This window comes from Coregonus lavaretus (assembly GCF_964263955.1).
Source record: "Coregonus lavaretus genome assembly, chromosome: 16".
NCBI lineage: Eukaryota > Metazoa > Chordata > Actinopteri > Salmoniformes > Salmonidae > Coregonus > Coregonus lavaretus.
Genome location: NC_140003.1, coordinates 2,142,989 through 2,159,386, shown reverse-complemented (window position 1 = coordinate 2,159,386; position 16,398 = coordinate 2,142,989). Strand labels below are relative to the sequence as shown.

The 16,398-nt window shown below is 39.7% G+C and overlaps 1 protein-coding gene across 1 annotated transcript; it reads left to right on the top strand.

Moving 5' to 3' along the window:
- Positions 1 to 892: 892 nt before the first annotated feature.
- Positions 893 to 9,118, top strand: LOC311143653 (G-protein coupled receptor 183-like). The gene is made up of 2 exons (XM_084179522.1): positions 893 to 988; positions 6,344 to 9,118. The coding sequence occupies exon 2, from the start codon at positions 6,355 to 6,357 to the stop codon at positions 7,507 to 7,509; it is 1,155 nt and encodes a 384-aa protein (XP_084035648.1). The 5' UTR covers positions 893 to 988; positions 6,344 to 6,354; the 3' UTR covers positions 7,510 to 9,118.
- The last annotated feature ends 7,280 nt before the right edge of the window (positions 9,119 to 16,398 follow it).

Below are 16,398 nucleotides of genomic sequence, written 5' to 3'. Positions count from 1 at the left end.
AGTGTTAGGGCAAAAAACAAAATGTGCATGGTTGCAAAGGTGATGGACAAAAATCCCCATGTGTTTCTATGTGTGTAGGTAGATGTTCGTAAAAGAGAACCACAAAACCAGAACTTTTCTTTGAAAGCAAAAAAGAAGTAGCATAATGTCACTGATTATAGAGGAGGCCATGAGTTTGAAACCACATCCTTTCATGGGTACACATACACATGGCACACCACGTTGGCCAGATAACTTTTAGTTCCAACTGTAATATGAACAAAAGAGACACCTAATGATTGTTTGGTTATCTATCAGTTGTAACTAAATTGTTACAAAACTAAATCTGAGATTTAGTTCCATGTTTATATAATTACAGTATTCAAAATACTATTTAAAACAGACTAAAATTTTACACGTGTAGATATATGTGACAGCTTGATGTTTGTGGGCATGAGCAGGTGCTAGTTTCACACACACACACAGAGAGAGAGAGAGAGAGAGAGAGAGAGAGAGAGAGAGAGAGAGAGAGAGAGAGAGAGAGAGAGAGAGAGAGAGAGAGAGAGAGAGAGAGAGAGAGAGAGAGAGAGAGAGAGAGAGAGAGAGAGAGAGAGAGAGAGAGAGAGAGAGAGAGAGAGAGAGAGAGAGAGAGAGAGAGAGAGAGAGAGAGAGAGAGAGAGAGAGAGAGAGAGAGAGAGAGAGAGAGAGAGAGAGAGAGAGAGAGAGAGAGAGAGAGAGAGAGAGAGAGAGAGAGAGAGAGAGAGAGAGAGAGAGAGAGAGAGAGAGAAGAGAGAGAGAGAGAGAGAGAGACTAAAGAGCAACACAGGATATTTTGATGTCACTATGGTTACGAGAGCCAGCCCGCCACTCAATCTTAGTTCTCTATTTGTCACTCTGTTCTAAAAGCCTGGGGCAACGTGGTCTTTGCTGAACTCTGAGAGGACAATTAGAGTCTCATGCCAAAGAGGAACTATCCTGCTTAACTCTCACAGAAATAGAGTTGATTTTGGTAAGTCTACGTTTGTGTTTGGGTTTAATCAATTGTTGATTTTGTATGCACTGTCATTTATTCAACTAGACATTGACTTTGACTTGACAGCTAGAATTGAGAAAGTATTGGGAAGCGAAATTCGAAACCAAACAATTGCTGCAAAACAAAAGTTGCAGTATTAAGAACTGTAAACTATGGCTAACAATATGTTATTCTCAGGTTCATTGTACAATCAATTAATCATTAGGTTCGCATTATCAAAACAACTTACACAGTTCATACCGAAGGGCACACAGCAAATAACGCCGTTGAATGCTTGAGACCTGGCTGTTATACCAAGCCATTTTATAACTTAGTAATATAGACTTAGAAATGTACAACACTATTCCAAAGTAAACAATAGCCAATCAGCAGGTGGCTAACTTATACAGTGCCTTGCAAAAGTATTCATCCCCCTTGTCGTTTTTCCTATTTTGTTGCATTACAACCTGTAATTTAAATTGATTTTTATTTTGATGTCATAAAATGGACATATACAAAAAAGTCAAAATTGGTGAAGTGAAATGAAAAAAATAACTTATTTCAAAAAATTCAAAGAAAATAACGGAAAAGTGGTGCGTGCATATGTATTCACCCCCCTTTGCTATGAAACCCCTAGATAAGATCTGGTACATGATCTCAGTATATATACACCTGTTCTGAAAGGCCACTAAGCAAGGGGCACCACCAAGCAAGCGGCACCATGAAGACCAAGGAGCTCTCCAAACAGATCAGGGTTGGGTTTTAAAACAAATATCCGAAACTTTGAACATCCCACGGAGCACCATTTAAATCCATTAGTAAAAAATGGAACGAATATGGCACCACAACAAACCTGCCAAGAGAGGGCCGCCCACCAAAACTCACGGACCAGGCAAGGAGGGCATTAATCAGAGAGGCAACAAAAATACCAAGGATAACCCTGAAGGAGCTGCAAAGCTCCACAGCGGAGATTGGAGTATCTGTCCATAGGACCACTTTAAACCATACACTCCATAGAGCTGGGCTTTACCGAACAGTTGCCAGAAAAAAGCCATGGCTTAAAGAAAAAAATATGCAAACACATTTGGTGTTCACCAAAAGGCATGTGGGAGACTCCCCAAACAAATGGAAGAAGGTACTCTGGTCAGATGAGACTAAAATTGAGCTTTTTGGCCATCAAGGAAAACTCTACGTCTGGCGCAAACCAAACACTTCTCATCACCCTGAGAACACCATCCCCACAGTGAAGCGTGATGGTGGCAGCATCATGCTGTGGGGATGTTTTTCATCGGCAGGGACTGGGAAACTGGTCAGAATTGAAGGAATGATGGATGGCGCTAAATACAAGGAAATTCTTGAGGGAAACCTGTTTCAGTCTTCCAAAAATGTGAGACTGGGATGGAGGTTCATCTTCCAGCAGGACAATGACCCTAAGCATACTGCTAAAGCAACACTCGAGTGGTTTAAGGGGAAACATTTAAATGTCTTGTAACGGCCTAGTCAAAGCCCAGACCTCAATCCAATTGAAAATCAGTGGTATGACTTAAAGATTGCTGTACACCAGCGGAACCCATCCAACTTGAAGGAGCTGGAGCAGTTTTGCCTTGAAGAATGGGTAAAAATCCCAGTGGCTAGATGTGCCAAGGTTATAGAGACATACCCCAAGAGACTTGCAGCTGTAATTGCTGCAAAAGGTGGCTCTACAAAGAATTGACTTTGGGGGGGGAATAGTTACGCACGCTCAAGTTTTCTGTTTTTTTTTTTGTCTTATTTCTTGTTTGTTTCACAATAGAAAATATTTTGCTTCTTCAAAGTGGTAGGCATGTTGTGTAAATCAAATTATACAAACCCCCCAAAAATCCATTTTAATTCCAGGTTGTACGTCAACAAAATAGGAAAAATGCCAAGGGGGGTGTACACTTTCGTAAGCCACTGTACTGAAGCTATATAATGACATGTTTCACACTATGGCTCAAATATCTAGAGGTTAAGAGGTTGGGGCCCATAATGCTTAAATTACTCATTCTAACAGCTTACTCTAATGCTGTGGCCACCATACAATAACATATAGAACAACAAATGATATGACCTCTACAGGGGCCACACTGTTTTACTATAGACAAAAAGCTGTAGCGTTTGTACAACAACAACAACAACAACAACAACAACAAAAGAGAAGAAAACTGACGAAATAATTTTGACCTTGTGTGAAAGTTGTAACTGCAGATCACAATGAAATACCCAGAGCCCTTCGCTTTGGCTTGGTGTTAATGGGTCAGGAAACATATTTATTTTCCAGCCTGAGTCTGCTCTGTCAGATAGCAGTCTCATGTCTGGGCTGTGACTAGGGTAACACATTTTGACTTTCCTAAAAACAGATCTGCTCTGGCTGAGTGCCTAGGGATGTAGACTTCCTGGTGTATGAGTGACCTATACGGATGTAGACTTCCTAGTGTGCAAGTGTCTTTCAACACCAATATATTTCTGTGAAGTGACCACCGCAGCTGTGTGCTGTGAAAACCACTAGTATTGTTTGTAGACTTCCATCATGTTGACTCTGGCTGTACCCAAGCCAACTACATGTGCTTTGTATAGATATTAATGGTAGATAGGTCAAATAAATATGCTAGCCTGCAATGGGAGTGAATGCATGTCAAATTTCTGCAATGGGAGTGAATGCATGTCAAATTTCTTAAAAGTAAGATGTTACAAAACAATCAGTGCAATGGGTAATTTAGCATGTTAAAAATATTGAACACATGAAAATGGTTGAATGCATTTAGTGAAACGAAACTGGTCAAAATGTGCCTTTACACTGGATTCTTCCCACTGTGCATATTTTACCACTAAGTGGCAATAGAGTTGATATTTTCATGTGATTACTTGTTATATTTGATATGTGACAATACTGATTCCCAGTTGGTAGAGCATGGCGCTTGCAACACCAGGGTTGTGGGTTTGATTCCCACAGGGGGCCAGTATGAAAAATGTATGCACTCACTGAAACTGTAAGTCGCTCTGAATAAGAGTGTCTGCTAAATGACTAAAATGTGAATGTGAATATGCCATTTGAGCAGACGCGATGACCTGATATATTTTGGGAAATAAGAATAGGTCGATTGGTTTTAAGTTGAAGCAGAATATCAAAATACCAAATTATAGTAACACAACATAATAACTATCATGAATAAGCATTAATACATGATTTATAAACTTTAAACAAATATATTTGTGAACATGTATACGCATTATAATCCTTCCATTCTATGAGCAACATTTACATTTACAATAATTTATAAAGCATTACAAGCATTCTATAAACATTTACTAAAATCAATTCAATATAAAGTCCCCAGTTTAGGGGACCTGCACGGTTCTGTTACCGGTTCCGACCGACATGAATATAAATCACTCATAAATTGATCTGTGGACACGTAGATCGAAATGGCTTGCATTGAGAGGTAGCCTCGATTCTCACGGACACAGGAGTATGTCTCTTTTGCCTGTGTGAAGCAGGATGTGAAATAAGACAACACTTGAAGTTGGGTTAATATTTTCATCATATTTGTACTGTGTACTTGAGCTTGTGTCCTCAACAGTGAATACAGCTCAGCAATTTATAATTTTTTTTACAGAAAGGTGACATTTAAACCTTTCTCGGAGTATGCAGGATTACTAGTTATTGTTTATGGCCCTCTCATGATAAATAATAACTTTTGGGGAATACGTAAATTACATTTCCGATTACATTTAGTTACATTGAAGATGTTTTTAAAGCTTATTCAATAAAGTTACTATAAAGTGTTACCGATATGACTGTTATGTAGAAAGCAGCTATCTCCTTCAGATCTTTGAGGTCAGTATCCAAACACATTGAGAAAGATTAGTTTTACTTCCTTACTGAAACCACAATTTCCCATTATAGATACCCATCTGATCCACTCAGGCAAAATCATGCTTAGAGTAAACGATTTCCATAGAAGTAACTTCGAATCACGCTCTAAATACAGGACGGACACAATAAGAGCCAAGCAGTAGGATGTAATTTCCACATTACTAGATGCCAAATCCTTCTCACTAGCTAGGTCTCCAACAAATTGGCGACACATTTTCATGCAAATATTCTAAAATATGCATTAAGAAAATGTGCAAATGTTCCCAGCAGTGGTGTTTCCACAAAACAGACTTGACATAGTGCACACAACATGTACTTTTTCGCTAAAGTTTTCATGTACTGAATCAAAATCTAAAGTTCAATGTGTTTCCATCACATTTTCAACTCTACTGATAGCTTTGTCACAGAAACTGTTGCAAAATAGCAAATGTGCCTAATCCGGTCTTGGCATGTGCGCTCTAGCCACCATCTTGAAGATACAGTGCGGGTAAACTGTGCGGGTAAACTGTGCGGGTAGGCTAGTCTACATGATGGGATTATTATTATTTATTTGTCAAACGGAAGTCAAGCATCGATCATAATTTCACCAGAATAAGACCCTCAATATTTATTGGGTATATATTTAAGGAGCATCAAGATCACTGTGCACCAGTGGAGGCTGCTGAGGGGAGGACGGCTCATAATATTGTCTGGAACGGCGCGAATGGAATGGCATCAAACACATGGAAACCATGATTTTGATGTTGTTGATACCTTTCCACCTATTCCGCTCCAGCCATTACCACGTGCCTGTCCTCCCCAATTAAGGTGCCACCAAACTCCTGTGCAGTGCACTTTCATTACCTTGTGAAGTTCATCATAACTTATTTAATTTGTAGCCTAATTAACTGCATGGTTTCCCTAAGTCGTAGTGGGAGGACCACACACCATATCATCGTGTGACTCCAAGTTTACTTAGATATGATGGTTATTATATCAATATTTGCATAATTCCTCACATAATTAATTTTACTGACACATAAAGATCCCACCATGTCGAACGAACAAATTGTCTGTCTACATTTATAAAATTGTACCGAAACGTCCTGTTTTCATCATAGCTGTCATGATTTTTGTTTGTATAAAAACTGTGGATGAAAACGTGCTTATAGACATTAATTTATACAGGATGTAATTATGTGTACCTATAAATCTATATCCACCAGAGGAGGCTGGTGGGAGGAGCTATAGGAAGACGGGCTCATTGTATTGGCTGGAACGGTATCAATGGAACGGTATCAAACACATCAATCATATGGAAACCACATGTTTAACTCCGTTCCATTTATTCCGTTCAAGCCATTAAAATGAGCCTGTCCTCCTATAGCTCCTCCCACCAGCCTCTGCTGATATTCATCCAGTCAATAGCGATGTATAATGCTAAATGCAAACAATGTTTCTTCTTTTTACGGATATAGCTAGCTTCACAATGGCCACTGGCTCAATGATGGAGGTGATGAGGACCTCCAACCAGCCTGCAACCTCCAGCCATCCAACCCCCACGCCTACCCCCACCCACAATGACTCAAACACCTGCACTACTCTGTATGACCACAAGGAGTATGCCAGAGTCCTAATGCCCCTCTTCTACTGCATCATCTTCTGCGTGGGGTTGCTGGGTAATGCCCTGGCACTGCATGTCATCCGGCCCAACCTGAAGAAGATGAACTCCACCACACTTTACTCCGCCAACCTGGTCATCTCCGACATCCTGTTCACGCTGTCACTACCGTTACGGATAATCTACTACGCCCTGGGCTTCCACTGGCCCCTGGGGGAGACCCTGTGTAAGATCACAGGGCTGATCTTCTACATCAACACGTATGCCGGGGTCAACTTCATGACCTGCCTCAGTGTGGACCGATTCATTGCTGTGGTCTTGCCGCTCCGATTCGCACGCTTCCGGAAGGTCTCCAATGTCCGGTACATCTGCGTTGGGGTGTGGTTGCTGGTCTTAATGCAAACTTTGCCCCTCCTCTCCATGCCCATGACTAATCCGGAGCCTGACGGCTTCATCACTTGTATGGAGTATCCCAACTTCGAAAAGGTGCCCAACATCGCCTACATGCTGATCGGCGCCGTGTTCCTAGGCTTCGGAGTCCCCGTGGTGACCATCCTATTGTGCTACTCCATACTGTGCTGTAAACTTCGCCTCTCGGCCAAGGCCAATCACCTGACGGACAAGTCGGGGCGCAGCCGCAAAGCCATCGGGGTGATCTGCTGCGTCTCCCTGGTGTTCGTGGTGTGTTTCAGCCCCTATCACATCAACCTCCTCCAATACATGATCCGAAAGCTGATCTATGAACCGGACTGTGCTGAACTCACAGCCTTCCAGATCTCCTTACACTTCACTGTGTGTCTGATGAACCTCAACTCCTGCCTGGATCCATTCATCTACTTCTTTGCCTGTAAGGGTTACAAGAGGAAGGTGCTGAAGATCCTGAAGAGGCAGGTGAGCGTGTCCTTCTCCAGCGCAGTACGGACATCGCCCGAGGGGTCGTCCAGAGACGTCGTAGATGGTAAGAAGATCCACCTCAACAGCACTAGGTACGAACAGTGTGTCCAACAGAATGGTCAAAGGTGAGCGACGACCAACCAACAGACCGGTGAGTCAAAGATCAACCAACAGATCGGAGATCCAACAACCAGCAAACAGACCAGCCAACAGACCGGTGAGCCTACGACCAGCCAACAGACCTTTGAGCCAACGACCAGCCAACAGACTGGTTAGCCAACGACCAGCCAACAGACCGGTTAGCCAACGACCAGCAAACAGACTGGTGGGCAAACAACCAGCAAACAGACCGGTAAGCCAACAACCAACCAAAGCTCAGCCAAAAGACTGGTGAGCTAACGACCAGCCAAAAGATTGGTGAGCCAACAACCAACAAACAGACCGGTGAGCTAAAGAACAACCTGCAAACAGATTGGTTAGCCAATGACCAACCAACAGATTGGTTAGCCAACGACCAACCAACAGACCAGTGAGCCAACAACCAGAAAACAGATCGGTTAAGCAATGACCAGCCAACAACCCGCTAACAGACTGGTGAGAACGATGAGCCAACAACCAGCAAACAGATCGATGAGCCAACGACCAGCCAATTTTATTTAATTTTATTTACAGTGAGCTCCAAAAGTATTGGGACAGTGACACATGTAAGTGAATTTGTCCCAATACTGTTGGTCCCTTAAAATGGACTATGCACACAAAGTATTGTAATTTCTAAAGGGTTCACCCGAAGAGCTAGAGTACAGAGCCAAAACAAACAAAAATTGTCACTGTCCCAATACTTTTGGAGCTCACTGTATTTATTCCTTATTTTACCAGATGAATTGACTGAGAATACATTCTCATTTACAGCAACAATAGACTGGTTAGCCAACGACTAGCCAACTTTGCCCCTAAACTTTGCCCCTCAATGATCAGCAGCCAACAATCAGTGAGAACGGTGAGCCAGACACCAGTAAATTGCAAGAGGATGTCTGAGGAGATAGACTGAACTATAACTGTATAACTGATTAACAGTTTAAAGAGGTATCTCACACCCTCTGCAAATAGAGCCACTGAGGACAGCCAAGGTGGCAGACTGTTTCTTCCTCTTGCCAATACACTAGTGCTGAGCGATTAACTGGAAACATTTCCCCCCGTTATTAAACAACTAATTGACCGACATCCGTTCAATTACTTGAATTCCATTTAGTTATGTTTCTTTGTGAGCTCAACACGCTGTTTCTCTAGAGAGAAATGAAATCATTAATGAGAGAAATGTATTCAATGGGCGTATTTGAGCGGATCACTTTTGTCAAGTCGGTGACCATCGTTGCACCTACGTGTTGACTGCATATACTTTAGAAACATATACTTCATGTGATCAAAGGACATTACATTTTGACTGCAGTCGACTGCAAATTTCTGTATACACTTCCTGCATTATTCTTCAAATGACCTTTTGATTATTGATACATGTAAAATATTTCAACACCATGTACTAAATGTAACTATGTCCCTCAATTCATTTTATCAGGGTCAATGACATCCATCTTTTTTTACCAAGATGTTCAAATTATTTAATTACTTTGTTCACAATAAGGGTTCCCCTCTGTTTTTGATTAATGTGATGACTGTATGTTGATATCAAACCATTTAATTTTGAATGAATAAGAAATGGAAATAAATAATATCTTGTCTGCTTTTGTGGTGTTCAAGGTTGTGTGGTATTCCTCAGAAAGATACAATGAATGTCCATCCATATCAGTAAGGTTGACCATACTGTAGGCCCACACTGTTTGCCAAACACAACCGCAGTAACTTGTCTGAGCCCTAAGAGGGCAGTGTTATATAGAAAGAGAAAGAGAATACATTAGAAAATGTACTTGTGAAGTAGATTGCAAATGGAGATTGATTGCTTTATAACACGACTGTGTCCTTTATTCACTGGATGCTTGTTTGTAAAGTAGTTTATAAAATAGCCGGGGCACATGCCTAAGAAAGTTGAGGGTATGTTTTATTCATTTGGAACGACCAAACATGAGCAGCCCACATAGGCCTACATATGCCTTTCCACCAAAACATTTACACTAGGTAAACTAGCCTATATTGTTGTTTTGTCGGGGTGCTGTATGGAATGATATTAGTGCCACCACAAATGTAATCTGAATTTAATCATTTTGAATTTGTATTAATTTAATTATCTAATACCCATAGTGTTGGACTCCATAGGATTATGCTTATAGCAGGTGATTGAACAGATTCTGGTGAACATTTAAGTAATGAGTCTGACTCCAACCTAAAGAATCACTGACGGAAACACAGACATGATTCCAACCACATGATGACTATCACAGACTGTTGTCACAACAACATATTGCTAAAAACACAACACACCATCTGGTATAGACAGACTGATGAAAATAGTGATTTGCAACTTTATTTCTGAAGATTTACCTCAGAAGCAAAGCATCTCTAACAAATGAATTAATAATATTTAAGTAACTTTATTTATATAGTTTATATGACTATTCATATTCTTTTCCACACTCAATGCATAGGGGGTATCAAATTGGCCCTAATCTGGATTGAGACGACACCCTTCACAATATCAATATCAGTACCTCTCTCTAACCAGATTACAAGCTAACCGACTCATCATAACAAAATATGCAACACATTTAACCTTTAAGGCAGCAACCACATGGTGCAGTGTAGTCTTCTATTGAGTATAGGAAAAATCACGTAGTGTGGGAAATTCTTACAGATGTTTATCTCCATTGTGTTTCAAATCCTCAGTGGTGGAGATGATCTGTGATGATAATGGAAAAGATGTGTCTGCATGGAGAGAAGACTTATTTTCTGTTTACATATAAACTAAAAGTTAGCTTTCATGACCCTTAAGGCTTGTGATTTACTGTGTCCAGTTTGTAATCCACTTAAGCTTGATCTGAAAAATATGAAATGTGCCTTCTTTTCACACACACACGCACACACACATTTCCATGCTATGCATTCATGAACCGGTCCATCCTTGACCTTGAGGCGTCTCACTCACAGTTTGCATCCATTAAAAAGCTGTGGCTGTGTAAAAACCATCTCTCAGCGTCAGCGTGAAATGTCTATTACCACGTGATATTATTTCCTGTTTATATGGCGACTACCTCAACATCCTGTTTTTAATTACTTCTCTCCGGCAGCAGATGTTTCTGGCAGCAACCTGCTGCGGATTACTCCCGCGAGAGCTAATGCGCTATGACGGACCCCACTTTTCCAATCAATAACTTGCCCTAAAACTGCCATCTTCTCTGCCAAACGCAATACCCAATTCTAATCAGACATAATTTTATTTAATTGCAGATTGTAGCTGTAGACCTTTCTGGTGTTCTCTGATAAAGAAATAAGAGGCCTGCACATGCAGAAATAATATGCAGCAATATAATCTCTTTATCTAAGTATACTTTTTGTCCAGCACTGGTTATTTAAAGTTTGGGAAGTACGTATCACTTTCTTGTGTTGCTTCCATAGTTAACTACTATTTCAACAATGAAAACGATACAACACAGGAAGTGAAGGGGGCTTTACACTTTCTCACTGTAGTCAACCAATAAAATGGTCCTTCTGAAATAACACTGTGTATTCACCTCCTTCTTTGTGTATTGACCTCGACACTCAAAGAGAGAGAGAAAGAAAGAGAAACATGGCTGCAAGTCACATCGTATCACAAGTCCCTTGAAGTGTTTGTGAGGTCTCTTTGATAGAATGCTGAGATTGAGAGCAAGGACATGATAGAAATCAATGACGTAAGTAGGTGCCCTTTTACTGAGCTGCCAGCGCTATGTAGAACTTGATAATCTCTTCTGAAGAAATGCATTACATTTAGTTTTGAGATGATATTTTATTTTATTTTTGGGTAAGTTTTAAATAGATAAACAGAACATATTGGTTGATCAAACACAAATCTTACATGGAGAAGCATCTATTTTGTCTCAGTTGTCTCAGATTAGAACACACTAGTCTAGATCATGCTAGATCATGATACATACAGTACATCCGGAAAGTATTCAGATCCCTTCACTTTTTCAACATTTTATTACTTTACAGCCTTATTCTAAAATGGATTAAATTAATATTTTTACTCATCAATCTACACATAATACCCCAAAATGACAAAGTGAAAACAGATTTTTGGAAATGTTTGCAAAAAAAACAAAAATAAATACCTTATACACATAAGTATTCAGGACCTTTGTTATGAGACTCGAAATTGAGCTCAGGTGCATCCTGTTTCCATTGATCGTCCTTGAGATGTTTCTACAACTTGATTGGAGTCCACCTGTGGGAAATTCAATTGGACATGATTGGGGAGAAGGGCCTTGGACAGGGAGGTGACCAAGAACCCGATGGTCACTCTGAGAGAGCTCCAGAGTCCCTCTGTGGAGATGGGAGAACCTTCCAGAAGGACAACCATCTCTGCAGCACTCCACCAATCAGGCCTTTATGGTAGATTGGCCGGACGGAAGCCACTCCTCAGTAAAAGGCACATGACAGTCCGCTTGGAGTTTACCAAAAGGCACCTAAAGGACTCTCAGACCATGAGAAACAAGATTCTCTGGACTGATGAAACCAAGATTGAACTCTTTGGCCTGAATGCCAAGCGTCACGTCTGGAGGAAACCAGGCACCGCTCTTCACCTGGCCTATACCATCCCTACGGTGAAGCATGGTAGTGGCAGCATCATGCTGTGGGAATGTTTTTCAGCGGCAGGGACTGGGCGACTAGTCAGAATTGAGGGAAAGATGAACGGAGCAAAGTACAGAGACATCCTTTCCAACAGGACAACAACCTAAGCACACATCCAAGACAGGAGTGGAAGTTATCTGAATGTCCTTGAGTGGCCCAGCCAGAGCCCGGACTTAAACCCGATCTAACATATCTGGAGAGACCTGAAAAAGCTGTGCAGCGACGATCCCCATCCAACCTGACAGAACTTGAGAGGATCTGCAGACAAGAATGGGAGAAACTCCCCAAATACAGGTGTGCCAAGCTTGTAGTGTCATACCCAAGAAGACTTGAGGCTGTAATCGCTGCCAGAGGTGCTTCAACAAAGTACTGAGTAAAGGGTCTGAATACTTATGTAAATGTGATATTTCAGTTATTTGTTTTTAATAAAGTAGCAAAACCTGTTTTTGCTTTGTCATTACGGGGTATTGTGTGTAGCTTGATGAGCAAAAAAAAAAACTATTTTATCAATTTTAGAATAAGGCTGTAACGTAACAAAATGTGGAAAAAGTGAAGGGGTCTGAATACTGTCCGAATGCACTGTAAAGTATCATTACAGTTTAATAATATAACATGCTATAATATTTTATGATTTTAGTCGTAATATTCTGACTTTTGGACCTGCATATCAGTTATACTAATCTATTCACACTCCACACAGCTCAATTTACAGATCTATCTAACAAATTTACAGTGAATAGTCACGAAAGGGTTTCCAGTCAAGATAATCAAGACTCCCATCAAATTTCACTTCTTTATCTCTTTTACGCTCTTCTTCTTTACTGCTCTGATTTAAAACCCTGATTCTGTTTCTCTTGTAAGCTTCTCAGTTTTTCTTCAAAAGGACCAGGGTTCAATGTCACGTGGATGTTTGTCTCTATGCTCTGTATCTGTTACTGTAATTTAGAAAGGAAACAACACGTTGAAATACGTTTAACCAAATAGACAAGCTAAAGTCATCGGACAAGCTAAAGTCATTACAAGACTATATACTATGTGTGAATATTAACCATGTGTAGCATGAGCAACGTACAGTGCCTTCAAAAAGTATTCATACCCCTTGACTTATTCCACATTTTGTTGTTTTACAACAAATAATCACCCATCTACACACAATACCCCATAATGACGAAGTGAAAACGTGCAAATCTATTGAAATACAGATATTTCTCATTTACATAAGTATTCACACGCCTGAGTGAATACTATGTAGAAGCACCTTTGGCAGCGATTACAGCTGTGAGTCTTTCTGGTTAAGTCTCTTAGAGCTTTCCACACCTGGATTGTGCAACATTTGCTCATTATTCTTTTAAGAATTCGTCAAGCTCTGTAAAATTGGTTGTTGATCATTGCTAGACAACCATTTTCAGGTCTTGCCATAGATTCTCAAGTAGATTTAAGTCAAAACTGTAACTCGCCACTCAGGAACATTCACTGTGTTCTTGGTAAGCAACTCCAGCGTAGATTTGGTCTTGTGTTTTAGATTATTGTCCTGCTGAAAGATGAATTAATCATGTCTGGTGGAAAGCAGACTGAACCAGGTTTTCCTCTAGGATTTTGCCTGTGCTTAGCTCCATTCCGTTTATTTTACTTTAGTGCCTTGTGCAAACAGGATACATGTTTTGGAATATTTGTATTCGGTACAGGCTTCCTTCTTTTCCCTCTGTCGATTAGGTTAGTATTGGGGAGTAACTACAATGTTGTTGATCCATCCTCAGCAAATAAATTCATAAAAAATCCTACATTGTGATTTTCTGGATTTTTTTTTTCTCATTTTGTCTGTCATAGTTGACGTGTACCTATGATGTAAATTACAGGCCTCTCTCATCTTTTTAAGTGGGAGGACTTGCACAATTGGTGGCTGACTAAATACTTTTTTTTCCCACTGTATATACGCTTTTTTTCTCACCCATCTACAAAAAATACCCCATAATGACAAATTGAAAACATGTTTTTAGAAATGTTTGCAAATATATTGCAAATAAAATACAGAAATATGTATTCACAAATGTATTCACACCCTTGAGTCAATACTTTGTAGAAGCACCTTTGGCAGAAATTACAGCAGTGAGTCTTTCTGGGTAAGTTTATTAGACCTTTCCACAGCTGGATTGTAAGTAAGCATTTCACAGTAAGGTCTACACCTGTTTTATTCAGTGACAAATACCATTTTATTTGATTTGATTTGACTGTGCAACATTTGCACCTTATTATTTTCTAATTTATTCAAGCTCTGTCAAATTGGTTGTTGATCATTGCTAGGTCTTACCATATATTTTCAAGTAGATTTAAGTCAAAACTGTAACTCGGCCACTCAGGAACATTCACTGTCTTCTTTGTAAGCAACGTTAGTGTAGATTTGGCCTTGTGTTTTAGTTTTTATTTCCTGCTGGAAGGTTAATTCATCTCCCATCTTGTGGAATTCAGACTGAACCAGGTTTTCCTCTACGATTTTACTATTCCGTTTTATTTATTTATTTATTTTTAACTCCCAAGTCCTTAACAATTAGAAGCATACTCAAAACATGATGCAGCCACCACTGTTGTTGAAAATATGGAGAGTGGTACTCAGTAATGCATTGTAATGGATTTGCCCCAAACTTAAAATGTTTTATTCAGGACAAAAAGTTAATTGCTTGGCCACATGTTTTGCAGTATTCGTTTTTTAACTGTAAATGGCATGTTATAGAAGTGTCCAGACACTTTCTTTTGTGATTTCACTTGTTTTTGAGAGACCTACCCCAACCAGAGAATCACTTCCTCATCCTCGTTGTGCAGTACAGCGGCTCCGAAAAGACTCCAAAAAAAACCAAATACACATGAAATTGTGTCATTCCACGATTTATCCACAATATCATGTTTCATTTTGTGCGACTCGAGTTGTTTCTCCTATCCAGCTGTTCCATTCTCCTCTTTCCTGGCTGGGCTGCAAAACAGTGGATGTGCATTGATACTTGAAATGGAATTATAGCATTATGGCATCATTGCATTTTGTGTGGATTATTGTGAATAACTAATGGTTATCAACCAATCAGCATCCAGAATCCAAACTTACCGTTTCATAAAATGGAATATAATGTTGCAGATAAAGTTTGGAATGACACAATGTCATGTGTACAACATTTAAAGACATGCATCACTGTACTGAGAGCTTTTCGATTTCTAAAAGGACGTACTGTATCTGGGTGTTTCTGGAGCCTTTGTTCATGTTTTTTTCAGAGCCCCTGAACGAGGATGAGGAAGTGATTCGCTGGTTAGGGTAAGTTTCTCAAAAATAAGTGAAATGAAAAAAAAGTGTCCCTTCTATAACATTCCATTTACAGATTTTTTTATTTTAGATTTGGTTGTAAAACATCTAAATGCTCCTTTAACAACAATATATGAATTTGTTAAAACATTTCTAGCCTATCTATCTATGGGTAACTGGGTGGATGTGTTATGCTCGAAAGCACTCTGTTTTCCACCTCAAAACACCAGAAAATGGCAAATAAGAGTAGAACCAGCTAACCTGCTTTTACACTATGATTTGACTATTAGATGTTTAATGTTATTTTGGATAAAAAATAAAAATAGTTTTACCATATTAAAATGAGAGTTCAGTTAACATTATAGAGTTGACCTTAAACATGAGGGACAAATGAAAAATAATCATTAATCACAATATACTGTATAAGTAAAAATCTTTAGACATGACTTTCCAAACAAAATAACTAGTGCTTTACAGTGATGGTGAGAACATGGGTTTAAGTGGGTTAAACTCTTCCTAGAAGTTGGAGAAATATGATGTTGGACATTCCAAAATGGGGAATTTAATGAAAACACACTGCTATTGAATTTTTTAAAACATGGTTTAGTTTAGTTAGAGTGTAACGCTGGGATTCATTCAAACCCTCCATAGCAATGTTTACGCAGTGTCTTCATTTACAATATTCATCCCGTGCCCAAACACTTCTAATTCTGAAAAGTGAAGCATACCTTTGAGGGGGGTCGCCCTGGTAGTAGTTGTAGGTTTTTATACAGTACCCAAGACGAGTCTGTGAGTTAATTTGACCGTTAGAAAAAGCGCTACTGCATAAATACTGCAATGCAGGCTTGATTGAATTGAGCCCTTAATGTAGGCCTATGTCATTGATCAACAATCAACTTCTTGAGCGGATGGTCGGTGGGCCGGAACATAATTACAAATAATTTGTAGACTGC